This window comes from Pteropus medius, unplaced genomic scaffold (assembly GCF_902729225.1).
Source record: "Pteropus medius unplaced genomic scaffold, Ma_sr-lr_union100, whole genome shotgun sequence".
NCBI classification, from domain to species: Eukaryota; Metazoa; Chordata; class Mammalia; order Chiroptera; family Pteropodidae; genus Pteropus; species Pteropus medius.
In genome coordinates, this window is record NW_024354500.1 from 9150074 (window position 1) to 9163684 (window position 13611).

The 13611-nt window shown below is 34.5% G+C and overlaps 2 protein-coding genes across 5 annotated transcripts in view; one reads left to right on the plus strand and one right to left on the minus strand.

The window, feature by feature from the left end:
• RARS2 (arginyl-tRNA synthetase 2, mitochondrial) overlaps positions 1–13611 on the plus strand; it is a 58388-nt gene that overhangs the window by 36893 nt on the left and 7884 nt on the right. For all 4 annotated transcript variants that reach the window (XM_039852896.1, XM_039852897.1, XM_039852899.1 and 1 more), the window contains 4 exons: positions 525–601; positions 8602–8760; positions 9770–9876; positions 11027–11122. In XM_039852896.1, the coding sequence (XP_039708830.1) occupies positions 525–601; positions 8602–8760; positions 9770–9876; positions 11027–11122 (439 nt within the window). The remainder of the gene's footprint in view (positions 1–524; positions 602–8601; positions 8761–9769; positions 9877–11026; positions 11123–13611) is intronic.
• The window catches only part of SLC35A1 (solute carrier family 35 member A1), a 59445-nt gene that overhangs the window by 8619 nt on the left and 37215 nt on the right, over positions 1–13611 (minus strand). The window lies entirely within an intron of this gene.

Consider the following 13611-nt stretch of genomic DNA (forward strand, 5'->3'; position numbering starts at 1 on the left):
ATTCAGTTACTTGTTTAAGAACTAACGTTATAACACCCAGCTAATTCCACTTTTGTTTTATTTTAACATCTGCAAGTTTAAAAAGAAAGTTTTGAAATCACGTCCCATCAGTTTCTTCTCACAAATCTTGAGTGCCCAGTGCCTGGTATCATGATGTTTTCCCCGGAGAAGCTGCTCAATAAATTCTCATTTTATTATGTCTGCTAGGGAGGTGTTGGGCACTGTTAGTACAGAGATAAATTAGTCTGAGGCTCTGCCTTTGATGAGCTCATAGTCTGTTGGTTTCTGTGACACTAATATCAGTGATTGATCTTTTCCAATATATTGAATTTATGATTCAATATATTGAATTTGATTCGTGTCAGATTATGGGGTAGCAAAAGGTGATAGCATGTGTTTTGCAATGTTCTCAGGATATATAATTATGAGAGATTGATCTTTTTATAAAACTAGTTCCCTGCCATGACTGTTCTCTGCTGTTCTATTTATTTTATAATTTTTTCATTTACAAATTATTGTGGTAGGTCTTCTGGGAACTGGCTTCCAACTGTTTGGCTATGAAGAAAAACTCCAGTCTAATCCTTTACAGCATTTGTTTGAAGTAAGTTGGCAAGAAACAATATTAGAAAATGCTTCAACTTCTTTTTCAGAATACTGTGCAGCTTGATAACACATTTTTAATCTCAGAGGTTTTTTAAAATGTTCCTTAAAACAAGCAACCAAAACAATTGAAAATGTTGCTTTTCTTTTACATTTCTTTTAAATGTTGCTTTTAATTTTCATATCCAGTGTTTTTTTTATTATTTTAGTTGATTTGGGACAATATTTCTCTAGGTATATGATCTTTTTTTTATGGTGACATTGGTTAACAAAATCCAGGAAGTTTCAAGTGTACAATTCAATTGTAAGTCATATATATTTTGCATTGTGTGTTTACCACCCATAATTAGATTTTTTCCTGTCACCACATATTTGACCCCTTTTACCCCATCTACTTTCCCCCTCCCCACTACCCTCTGGTAACCACTAATCTATTGTCCATGTCCGTGAGTCTCTATTTGTCATGTTTGTTTGTTTCTTTTAGGTTTCTATTCCACATATAAGTGATAGCATGTGTTTTCAACTTTTTCTGTCTGGCTTATTTCGCTTAGCATGATTATCTCAAGGTCCATCCATGTTGTCACGAATGGCAGTATTTCATTTCTTATAGCTGAGTAATATTCCATTGTATATATGTACAACATCTTCTTTATCCAGTCATCTATTTTAGGACACTTTAGTTGCTTCCATGTCCTGGCCACCGTGAATAATGCTGCTATGAACATCAGTGTGGAAATATCTTCTTGGATATATGTTTTCAAGTCTTTGGGGTAAAAACCCAGTAGAGTATGGTAGATCAACTGGTAGATCAATTCTTAGTTTTTTGAGGAACCTCCATACTGTTTTCCATAGTGGCTATACCAATTTGCAGTCCCACCAACAATGTATGAGGGTTCCTTTTTCTCTAGGTATAGGATCTTCTTAGAATAAACACATAGGATTACAAGTCAACACAGAGAGAAATTATTTTTGTCAGTTGCTGTGTACTGCAGCTTTCTTCATGGTAATAACTTTAATTTAGACTTGAAAAACATGAGTATATACTTGTTTACTCTTGTTCTGGTGCAGAGGGAGGAAGGTGTGTTTCTCTTAGAATTTGTATATGTCCTTTTTCATTCTTTTAGCTCCTTTTCCTTGCTTTTGCCCAATGTGAATTCCTTTCTGTCTTACTGCATTTCATCCATTTGTTTCTCTGTCCTCGGTCCTTCCTGGAGTTCCTTAATAAAACTCTTCCTGTCCAGTTAATCTCCAGGGATGTGTTTCCTTTTCATTGTCTCAGTTGTTATCTCTGCCATTTCTGGGCCTCACAAGAAGAAATATGGGTACAATGTCAGCCAAGTTGGTGACTGACCAGGAGATCAGACTAACGATGTTATGCCTGTGTATGAGGAAGAACATGGTCCAAAGGAATGTTTTACTTCTCTAGCCAAAGCCACAGAGAGTGTGTCATCATTTTTCTTTTTGTAAATGGTTTTTCTCCTAGAGCTCTCTGTAGCTAAATTTAACAAAAATACATTCTAATTTTTAAAGACCTTTAAAGGTTTGTAATTTCCTGAGTCCATGCCTACAGTGCACTTTAAATGCCTACATTTTGATTTATAATATTACCTAAAAGATTTTCTCTTTCCCATTAAGAGTTTTATTGATAGTCAAGAGTTTAAAAATTATTCTTTATGGTCGTCTATTAATAAAGTATGCCACCTTAGTGCTTGGAATTTTTATTGTATTATTTTTTAAGACTTTGAATAACAGTAAGTATATTTTGCCACAAGCTTAGTGAACCTTTCAGATCCAGGCCCACAGAGACAACCCAAGGTGCAGAAAATATAAATACCTGTTTGTGTCATTGAGAGAACATTTTTAAGAATTTAGAGTATAGCTTCACATATGAGAGTTACTATTCTCATCTTTCTCCCACCCTGCCGCAAGTTTCTAATCCTGAAAACAGTAAACCTTTTCACCCATAATGTTTTAAATATTTTAGAAATAGAAACCTAAACATATGTTTCTTTCTATGTAGTTTAACACAACTTCCTGCCTTTTGAGTCTCATAAAGAGGAGATTATGCATCTATATTAGATGTGATTAATTGATGGATACACATAAGAAACAAGGGAAAGGGGTACTTCTATGAATAACTAAAAACTCAAGGAATGATGACTTGGCTTTCATTAAGTGTCCTTTTGCCTAATTGCTTCATAGAGGAGCAGCATTTCTGTACAAGAGGTCAAGTCAAATATACCCACCTTGCTGTTTGTAGTGGAAGATAGAAATCCATTAGAACACTCACCTGCTCTCTTCCTCCTCCTTTTGCAAGACAGAAAATGGAGGGCCTAAAGTGACAGCCTCCAGGTTATTTTATATTTGTGCTAATTCTTGCAGACCTAGTTGTTATTTTAAAATTACAGGTTGATTACTCTCGACAACACTGTCGATTACTTTCAACAACAACTTTTAGCATAAATGAAGACGAGGAATTTTTTTTGAGCTTTAAGCAAATAGTAAATGATTTTCTCCTGTTCCTTAAAAAAAAAAAAAAAAAAGTGAACCTTGGTTAAACCCCTGGTTTTTCCCTTGTCAAATTGTAGTTGTGAGCTCTTTGGGTTAAAGGACCATGTCTTCCTGGTCTTTTATCCCCAGCCCCAAACATCATGCCTTGCAGTAAATGTCTGGATGAATTTGGTCTTGTAGTTCTCTTTGCCCTTTCTCTATCTTTCATTTAAGTTATGTACTATAAAACCTATTGTATAGCTCTGGGGAAGGGCTAAATATTGTTGGACACTCTAGTTACTATTTTTCAGAATCTAACTTACTTTATTATTGAAGTTTATTGATGAAAAACCCAAGGGCCAGACTCAGGATTCCAACACAGGCAATCTGGCTACTAAGCTCTGTGCACTGCATTGCTGTGTCCTCTCTCCCCTCACTAGCACTACAAAAGGCCTTTCTGAGTCATTCATGTCCATTGATTGTAATTACCTCCATAGCGTTTTCTTTCTTTCATCCTCAAATTGCTGTATCAAGGATACAATTAGTAGTTTAGTTTGGGCAGTTTCAACCTTCTGGCATATTTATTTTGAATTTGGCTTAAGCCATCCAACAGCAGACTTTGTGGCCTACCTCCCTCAGAATTACACCATGATCAGTCTCCCCATTTCAGTGTCTCAGCCAAGTTAGAAATATGACAGTTTTAGCATTTCTTTTCTGTGATGAAAATATTTAACACCTAGAGTCATTTCTCTACCAAATTTCTGTTGTGCTTTGCTTCATTACTAGTTTTTCTCTGTACCTGTAGTCATTCTTTGCCCATGACATCTGGCTGTATTGTGCATGAACTTAGGACTTTTGTAGGCCAACATCCGAAACCTTTTCTTTAGTTTTTCTAACTTGTCATGAAATAGGAAAGTGGTTTCATAATAGTTCCTTCCCTCTGAAATGCCTGGTTAGTTAAATAACATATATTTGCTGTTTGGAATTTACACTGTTGATTCAAGGAAAACATTAGTAATAATCTTTGGAACACTTATCAAAAAGCCTTTCCATTTATATTGAAAAGTAATTTCTTATGGCAAAAAGTTAATCTATGTTAAATCTAAATCATGAGTGATTTTTTTTACTTCTGTTTTACTTTTTTAATTTACTTTTATTTTAATAATTTTTAAAAGGAATTTCTCAGGGTTCCTTCTAGATTTAAACTACTTGAGTGGACCTGAATAACATCTAATGCTGTACCTTTAGGAATATATAACCCAGCCTTTTTGTTTTTTGTTTTTGCGACAGAAGATTTTAGAATTTGACTCATTGTATGTTGCTTATTAATACAAATTTTGAGAACTATAGGAATTCCTCTGAAATATGAGCAGCCTCTCATAAGAGATAAATGTCATACCAATAAAGTATTCATTAGCCCTGTACCCTAGCACAGGCATTTGTAAAGGTAATGTGATATATTATCACAGATAGTATAAATTTTTTCTTAAGTTCAAAAAGACTCCCACTGTATTTCATTATTTTTACCTAGCCACTTTCTAAATGGATTTGAGGTAATTACAATGATGGACACTTAGACTTAGAAAGTCAGAGGATAATGTATAACTAGGTAATAGTGTAGAGAGATTGGGCCCTGAGTTTCTCTATGTCAGTAGCAAAAAAAAAAGAAAAAAAAAGTAAATAGAAAATAGGGCAAGATCAAAGCATCAATTTGATGACTGGTAATTTTTACTTGCTCTCATTTTTTAAAACATGGAGGAAGTATCTACTTCTTAAGAGACCATATTTTTCCTGGATTTAGAGTCCCAGAACAACTTCTCAAACTTAAGTAAAATAATTGAAGCCAATCAATTCTAGAAATGTAGGATTATTTATGCAGTTAGAAATTTTGATTATATAAAGAAATGAATTTAAGAGTTGTTTTATTGGTTAGGTCACATTACTTTTTTCCCAGCAAAAGTGATCATTATGGTTAATGTGAATTTTACTTGTTATTTCATTTATATGCAAGAAATAGCTCTTATGTTATAAGCCTAATTAAATCTGAACCCTGCCATCACTTTTGAGAAGGTAAGAGTCAACTTAAGTCATGGCTAAAGATTCCCCACTCTTAGATCACAGAGTTCCCCAGGCTCTTACATGCATCCCAGAATGGGCAAGAAGGCCTCTTCTTGGCCTCAGTGCACACTGGTCTTGACTGATATGCCCATATTCAAGCCTACATAAGGCCTTGCAATTACACAGGTCCATCTGGTTGTATGACAGGCTTCACCTGGGAGGTCCTTGCTGTTGCCCCATTCCATAGGTCTAGCAATGTGTCTTCCTATTAGGGACACTGTGAACCATTTTCCTCCAAGAGCCTAATGCCACCCCAGGGGCTGTCCAGCTTCTCTTTCTGGGGGTGTTCCCATTCACCCTCCTCAACCTATGCAATTTTCCCTTATTTTTCACACTATTTCTTTACATTTGGGCCAGTCATCCCAAGCACTAATTATCTTTAGTTAAATTACAAATAAATGTCATGCTTTTTGGAAATCTCAATGTATAGAAATAATGAAAGGAAAAGGTTAATATTTTTTTAAGAAAGTCTCAGACATTTAGTTTATTTCCTAATGGAAATACAGCTGAGCTGGCTTTTACATTCTAGTAACTAAAAGAAAAATTATGTTTCCATCTTCAAAACACTTTGCTTAAGCCACATTTGGATTTATTATCAAATCCAAATTTTAATTTTCCTTTTTATTCCATTTATATCTAGCTCTAGCCTCAAAAAGAAGCTATCTTCAAAATGCATACATTCTTAGGGTAAAAGATTTGTAGTAACTGTAAATTAAAAACTATAATTTCAGAAATACATAGTATAAAATTTATTTTGTAAAGGAAAAAGCATTTCTTTTCTAAAACATTGATGAACATTAATAATTATAGTTTTACATTGTGCATTTTACAGGCAGATTGTTAAGTGCTAATTAAGGCTTCTCTAATGTTCTCTATTGTTTGATAGTGTCAGTTCATTTTCAATAATGTTTGGTTTATAACTACAAGTTGCTGAAATGCCAAAATTCTTCAAGTATTAGAAAGGGTTTATATGTTTTGTTCTGTTTTATTTCTATTTTAAATTTCAAGAAAGGGAAAAGAATCTGGTTAAGTTTTTTCTAAAACTGTTCTTATCAGTAGTTTGAATGCATGTTAGATTTTTAAATGTTTGGCTATTTGAGTCTTAGATTTAAAAAAACAAATCTTTCTTCTTCTGAAAATAAGGATCTGTTGTGCATGTTTGCTTATAAATTGTGTGCATGTATATCTGTGTGTGTGTGTGTGTGTGCGTGTGTAAGAGAGAGATTTTGAATCACAAACCATATGTGTCTCTACTCCTGTAGGTTGAACTGTAGGCATACCTCTATTTATTGTACTTCACTTTATTGTACTTCACTTTACTATGCTTCACAGTTGTTGCATTTTTTTTACAAATTGAAGGCAAGACTCTCCACCAGCAAAAAGATTATGACTCATTTTATTGTAATTCTCACTTTATCGCAGTGGTCTGGAACTGAACCTGCAGTATCTCCCAGGTGTGCCTGAATTAAGTGGTTGTCAATGGATAGCTCATTCGAAAATCAGGAAGTTTGCAGTTTAGTATCTTACAATGACTCAGTTTTCCTGCACCTTACCAAAATCATCTTTCTCTGTTTTCTAACTGACTTATTCTAGACTTATTCATAGGACCACATGGAAATTAATTTTTTATGATATGTGCTTCAGGTTTCCCAAGACCACCCCCAGGTTTGGTGATTCACAGGCTCAGCATATAGCTGTACTGATAGCTGTTAATTATTACAGCAAGAGGATGCAAAGCAAAATCAGCAAAGGAAGAAGGCACATGGGGTAAAGTGCAGAAGAAACCAGGCCCAAACTTCTAAGAGTTCTTTCCTAGTAGGGTTACATAGGATGCACTTAATTCCTCCTGCAACAAATTGAGACAGCACATTTTCTAACCAGGAAAGCTTATTACATGCTCTGTGCCCAAGGATTCTATAGGAGAATTATGTAGGCACCTTCTCCTTAGTATGTACTAAATTTTAAACTCAGAAGGAAAGCAGGTAAATTTAACATAAACCATATTATTTTCACGAACAGTTTAGGCATAGTGAGCTATTCTTATCAGTTAGGCTGGTGGGAACATTCCTAAAATCCAAGTTCCCAGATGCCAGCCAAGGGCTAACCTTGCAAACAGAACATTTTAAGGATACCAGTCTCATGCCTGCTATAATATGCTTAAAAGAGGAAAAAATATATTAGGTAGTTTTCACCTTTATTTAGGAGCATATATTTGTTCAATTCTGCCATTCTAGTAATTAACACTAGCCATCTATGAAAAGTGAGACATTTTTACCTTGAGACAGATGTTTAATGCCCTGTCCCTTTTGGTAGTATCTGGTGGGTACAAGCCATAATCTGGTTGTCCCAATGTATTCTCCAGCAGTAAAATCACTTTTTCTAACTAAACATTGCTGCCATGATATTTTGATATTACTGTAGGAGTTTAGAGGCCTCATATTTTTATGGTAGTCTATTTGTCAATTTTTATTACTTTCATGCTACTTTAATAGCTTTCTGGAAAAAATATGAGGATAGTAAAATTATTCATGTTTCACTCTGGAAGTGAGCTGTTAACTTGTAAGTAAAATCTTTATAGTCCATATGCCTAACTTCAGTACTACTTGAGCTATAATGTTGACAACTGTGTTTTGAACACAGAATTCTAAAATTAGAAAAGCTTTAATAAGCTATTCAACTCCACTCCTGTCATTGGGTGGTTACAGAATTAAACCATCTAAGACAAATGGTGCAAAAACACCAGAAGTGAATGCTCAAGATTTCAGGAGCCCAGGTTAGGGTGTAATTAAGCTAACTATCATAAAGGTCTTTTAGATCACCATCTTACTGGGGGTCTTTTGCAGATTTAGAGCACAGTTTTAAAAATCTTTCATTAAAACAAAGGCTAAATCATCCTTTGGCCTTTTCTTTGCCAGACTGTACCATCCTACTTTCTTCAACCTTTTTTCAGAGATGTTGCCCCAATAATAGTTTGACATTTAAAAAAAAAAAAAAAAAGACCTGCTAGTCTAGTCTAAGCCAGGCTTTCTTAATTGTAAGGGGCTGTGAACTCGGATAGAAAGAAAACAATTACACATTATTTTCACTAACCTCTATTAGAAATTTAGATTTTCCTTCATTGCTATGTCACAAATTTTAAAATATTTGGAATACTATTTCAATGTAATTATTTCATTTGTAATCCTATGTATTTTATGCATTTAGAAGCATTCAGAGAATAAGGTCTGTAGGGCTGACTAAAAGCCCATGGCAAAAAAAAAGGTTACACTCTATGGTGAAGGCTGTTGGATAACCTTTAAATGAGAATTCTCAGGATTTTTGTTTTCTTCTTTTCCTTATTGAAGATAACTGTGGCTAGTAATTGCTTCGTTTAATGTACTGTTGTGCTTTTAGGTTTATGTACAAGTTAATAAAGAAGCAGCAGATGATAAGAGTGTAGCAAAATCAGCGCATGAGTTCTTCCAGCGATTGGAACTGGGCGACATGCAAGCACTTGCTCTATGGCAAAAATTTCGGGATTTGAGCATAAAAGAGTATGTTCGGATTTACAAGGTACCTGTCCTCTTTCCTGCTCTCCTGGGATGTGGTGCACCTCTTGAGTACTACTAGGTAGTAAAGTTTCTTCTTAAGTTCATGTTTTAAGAATAGATTTGTAATTGAGTTGAAAATTAGGACTCAAATATTGTTCTTTAGGCTGAAATTTGGAGCTATGAAAACATCTTGAAGCCTGTGAATTTCACAGAGTAAATATTAGGTGACATTCTGATACTTCATTTCTGTCTGGCTTTTCTTTATTTGCTTCTGTTGGACCTTCACTTTTTCTTGTTTTTTCTTCTTTTGATTCCTTAGGCCTATATGTAATGAGTATAAATTTGTTCATTTAATAAACATTTTAGGGCATGGGAAAAATACAACGACTAAAAGAAGTAAATTTTCTCATGGACTTTACACCTAGCATGGAGACAGTGAATTAAACAAAGGCAGTGTAAATTAAACAAGAACATATTGTCTGTTAGATGGTGATAATGCTATGAAGAAAAATGAAGCAGGGAAGAAGAGATCAGGTATGCTGTCTGGTTAGAATGAGAAGTTTCAGTAAAGAAGCCTACGTGGCTGGAGTAAGTAAGCAAGATGAACAGTGGGAGAGGAGGCTGAAGAGACTGTAGGGTGGACATGACGTAGGACATTTTCCAGGGTGCTACAATCTAGCTTCCTGCTGTAATGGAAACGTTCTGTATTTATACTGCCCAATGTGATAGCCACTAGCCATGTGTGGCTATTGAGCACTTGAAGTGTGAGTAGAATGACTGAGAAACAAAATTTTCAGTTTAATTTGAATAGCCACATGTGCCTAGCAACTGCCAAATTGGACAGCTTCATACTATTGCGAGGACTTGACTGGTGGTGGGGGGAGCCGTTAGAAAGTTAGAGCAGAGGAGTGACTTGATCTAATTCTTATTTTCCCCATCTGTGCGACATACTATAGAGCATTCTATTTTATCTTAGGGTAAGAAAATAGGAAATTTAAGTAATTTTTTCTTTTGTTTCTGAATCCTTTTAGCGTCTAGGAGTACACTTTGATGAATACTCAGGAGAATCATTTTATCGTGAAAAGTCTCAAGAAGTCTTAAAGTTGCTGGACAGTAAAGGTCTCCTACAGAAAACAATGTATGATCAGGTTGCTATTCTTCACTAAAGTTATTTGTTCTTTGAAATTGGTATTGATATATTCTCTCAGTAAGGACAAGAGGATGTGCTGTGCAGCATTCTGGCTTTTTTTTTATAGTGCTTTTTGCTGTTCAGAATACTTTCCCACACGCTCTCTTTTGCTGCCATAAAATTCTGGTAAGGTTGGGAGAAAAGATGTTATCTGCTCTACACATGAGCAAATTGAAGCACAGAAAGTACAAGTGACCTGCCTGAAGTCACACAAGCTAATAATGGTTAGCTGGGAAGAGGAAATGGAACTCACATTTTCTTAATCAGCCCTTTTTAAAAAAATCCCCATCCTGTTCAAAAAAGGATTTAAGGCAGCTTATGAAAATAAGTATACTACAAGAAGCTTTTAAAAGGGTAAAATGAGAAAATCAGGAAACGGGCAGAAAAAACTATATCCGGTCAGGGATATATAACACACACTGGGATTCTGTTTTCTTGCTTAAAGGAGATTTCTAATTTAGCTTTTAGCTTCCTGTCAACCAAACAAAGAAATAATACTAGTCATAGGAGCCCAGGCATCTATAATGTAGAAAGAAGCAAATGAGTTGCTTAGAAGCACCACTTCTCATAAGTACCGAAAAGCGACTTCTCTTGTCATCCTTATAAAAGAGGACATGGAGAATGTGTTTCATAACATCCTCAGTAATGTCCTTAAGGAAAAATTTTAGATCGCCATATACAGATTCTAATTTTTGATCAAGCAAGAAAGACAATAACAAATTTCCATAGTTTTATTACTAAGGGTACTTTATGGCATGTTAAAAATTAGCCTAGTATTGAGTGTCATAACTTGAATTAGAATATGATGTTTCCTGGTTAAATCCCACTTTTTTCAACTGGGTATATTAAAGATATCATCTAAGTACCTTGTCCAGAGTTACAGATTTTTAAAAGATAGGATAACCAAATATTAATCACATCATAGATTCAGGGTCAGATTCATGTTTCTTCATTGTTGGTTACACCACTTAAATAATAAAATTAGCTGCTTAATTGCGACTTAATAAAAATAGCTTCTGGTTTGCCAAAGATGTTATAGATATACTTTTAAAGGTCTTAATTTATTATGTTGCTTCAGAGTTACCTTTTGCATTTCTAGAAAAGGAACAGCTGTGGTGGATCTTTCTGGGAATGGTGACCCTTCCTCAATTTGTACTGTAATGCGAAGCGATGGGACTTCTCTCTATGCAACCAGGTTTGTATCTTATGTGAAGGTCAACCTTAGAATGTGAGTGTGACTTCATGGTCTTTGTTCTAGGATTAATGCTAAGATAATCTTTTTATCTTCAAAATTGCTACCAAGTCCTGGTTCTAAATCTTTCATTCTTATCACTCAAAATATATTTATTGGATTTCTATTTATTGCCAGTTATAATTCTTGGAAAGGCTTAATATTATCAGAAGTAATTGAAAACTGTTCACAATTAGTTAAACATCACAAGATTTTCACAGTTGAATACATTGTTCTGCATACTCTAAAATTGAAGTATCTCATAATTAGCTCTAAATATTTTACAATTACACATTGGCAGGAAATGTGTACCAGAAAGTGACCATATTGGCTCAGTGGTGTCCTCACTCTGTAAAGACCATTTTATATGCACTGAAGTACCAGTCCTCATTCTGATTGTGGTGAAACAAGCCAAGAGAAAAGGAGGCTATGTCACTTATATTTATTTCACCTGTCTCCATGAGTGACCCTTGTGGAAAAGAGCAGTCTCTGTTATTAGAAATGAGAACTGAGTTTATCAAGCTCACTATTCCTGAGACAAAGCTAATAGAAAGGAGAAGACAGGACAAGAAAAAAAGCCACACAAGCAAACACAGCCATACTCAAGCACTGTTGGCAAAAGGCTCTAGTATCTCCCAGGTTAGAGTTTTATATTGCATCACAAACCATTTTTGTAGCATAATGATATTTTATTGTTAACGGCCATCATTTGTTCCAAACAACTTTAAACCATCATCTAGCTCTCTTACTATCCCTTAGAAAGTTCATCTCTTACTTTCTATTACTTTTCGACATTTCCTTTTCTCAATTCCATACAATCAAGGTTAGGAAGTGAGAAGATCCTAGATATCTAAGAGGCACATTTCTTTTTCTGCATATAAAAATATATATAGTAGAAAATATTTTATGCTAACTAATTATTGCTGGACAGATTAAAAAAGAAACCTGAGCAGTGGTTATAAGAAATTTGTCTTCTCAGAATAGAAGCTCCATATCATAAAGACTATAACTATCCTGGTGTGTTATCTTTTTGTGGCTATTGTTAGGTCTACATTTTTCTGTGTACAGTCATCCCTTGGTATCCATGGTGGATTGGTGTATTTTCATATAATCTATACACATCTTCCCATATACTTTAAATCATCTTTAGATTACTTATAATACCTAATACTATGCAATAGAATAATGACCAAAATAAAGTCTGTACATGTTCAGTACATGCACAGCCTTCATAGTCCTAACTGCACAGTACATGTCAACAACAACATAACATTTTTTTCCTGAATATTTTATATTCACAGTTGGTTGAATCTGCAGCTGTGATACTCATAGATACAGAGGGCTGACTGTATTTACCATAGTACCTGTACTTTCTCTTTCATCTTTGAGAAAGTAATTGTCTTTTTGCCACTTGTCGAAATGTTTGATTTTTCACCTTGCTCTATCTTTAGTTGTTTCAGCCCTTTCAGTGGGTTCCTTATAGAATACATTTGTGTGTGTGGCTGTGAATTAATTGACTTGTTGTAACAAAGAAAAGTGTAGGAGAATACCGACAAGAGTACAGAGTGAGGCTGGACACCTAGACTTTAGTCCTGAGATCATGACCATCACAACATTGGTTCCTTACTTTGTGAAATGAGACACCTGAACTAAATGACCTGACATATTATACAGCTTTCAAATTCAAGTTCTACAAACTCAGCTGACAACTTTTTCTTATATTCTCTTTCATTCTTTCATTGGAATAAAATGTTTCTCTGTTTTGTCCTTACCTCAAACCAAAATATATATTAGAGGTATATATTTGTGACTTTGTTTTTGGAATGATCTGTACCAGTGTTTCACAACCTTTTTTTTTTTTTATAACCCCTCTCAGGAGACTTTTTCCAAATTATTCACCCATCCTCATAAAGTTTTAATACCACAGATATACTGGATATCTATATGTATTATATGCATATATATGCTTTATACATAAAAACAGATTTTTTTTTCCCTCAAGAACCAGTTTTTGCTTCCATTAAGAACGCATGTTTTGTGTTATATCAGTATCATGATATAGTATTTTGATGATCCCCAACATTTCAGAATATCTAGGAGCTTTTAAAATCCTCTCAATGTCATATATTGTCAACCAAAAGTAGCATTAATTTTAAATTTCAGTATTTTCAGAATCTTGACTTGAAATTATTTTTCATTATTTTATATTATGTGCAAACTGGGTCTTTTGTACTTAATCAGAGAGAAGAGAGAAGTGGAATTTTTGTCAAAGGACTTTATGATCTTTTAAATCCTTAGAAGGTATTGCTTATGCATGATCCAGTACATTAAAACTCCTTGATCATACTAACAGAAGAGTAGCTAGAAGATACCTATTTAGCTACTATATCACCTATGTTTTAAATATGTTCTCTAAGAGAGTGTATTGTACATAAATGGCAATTAGGTAAATC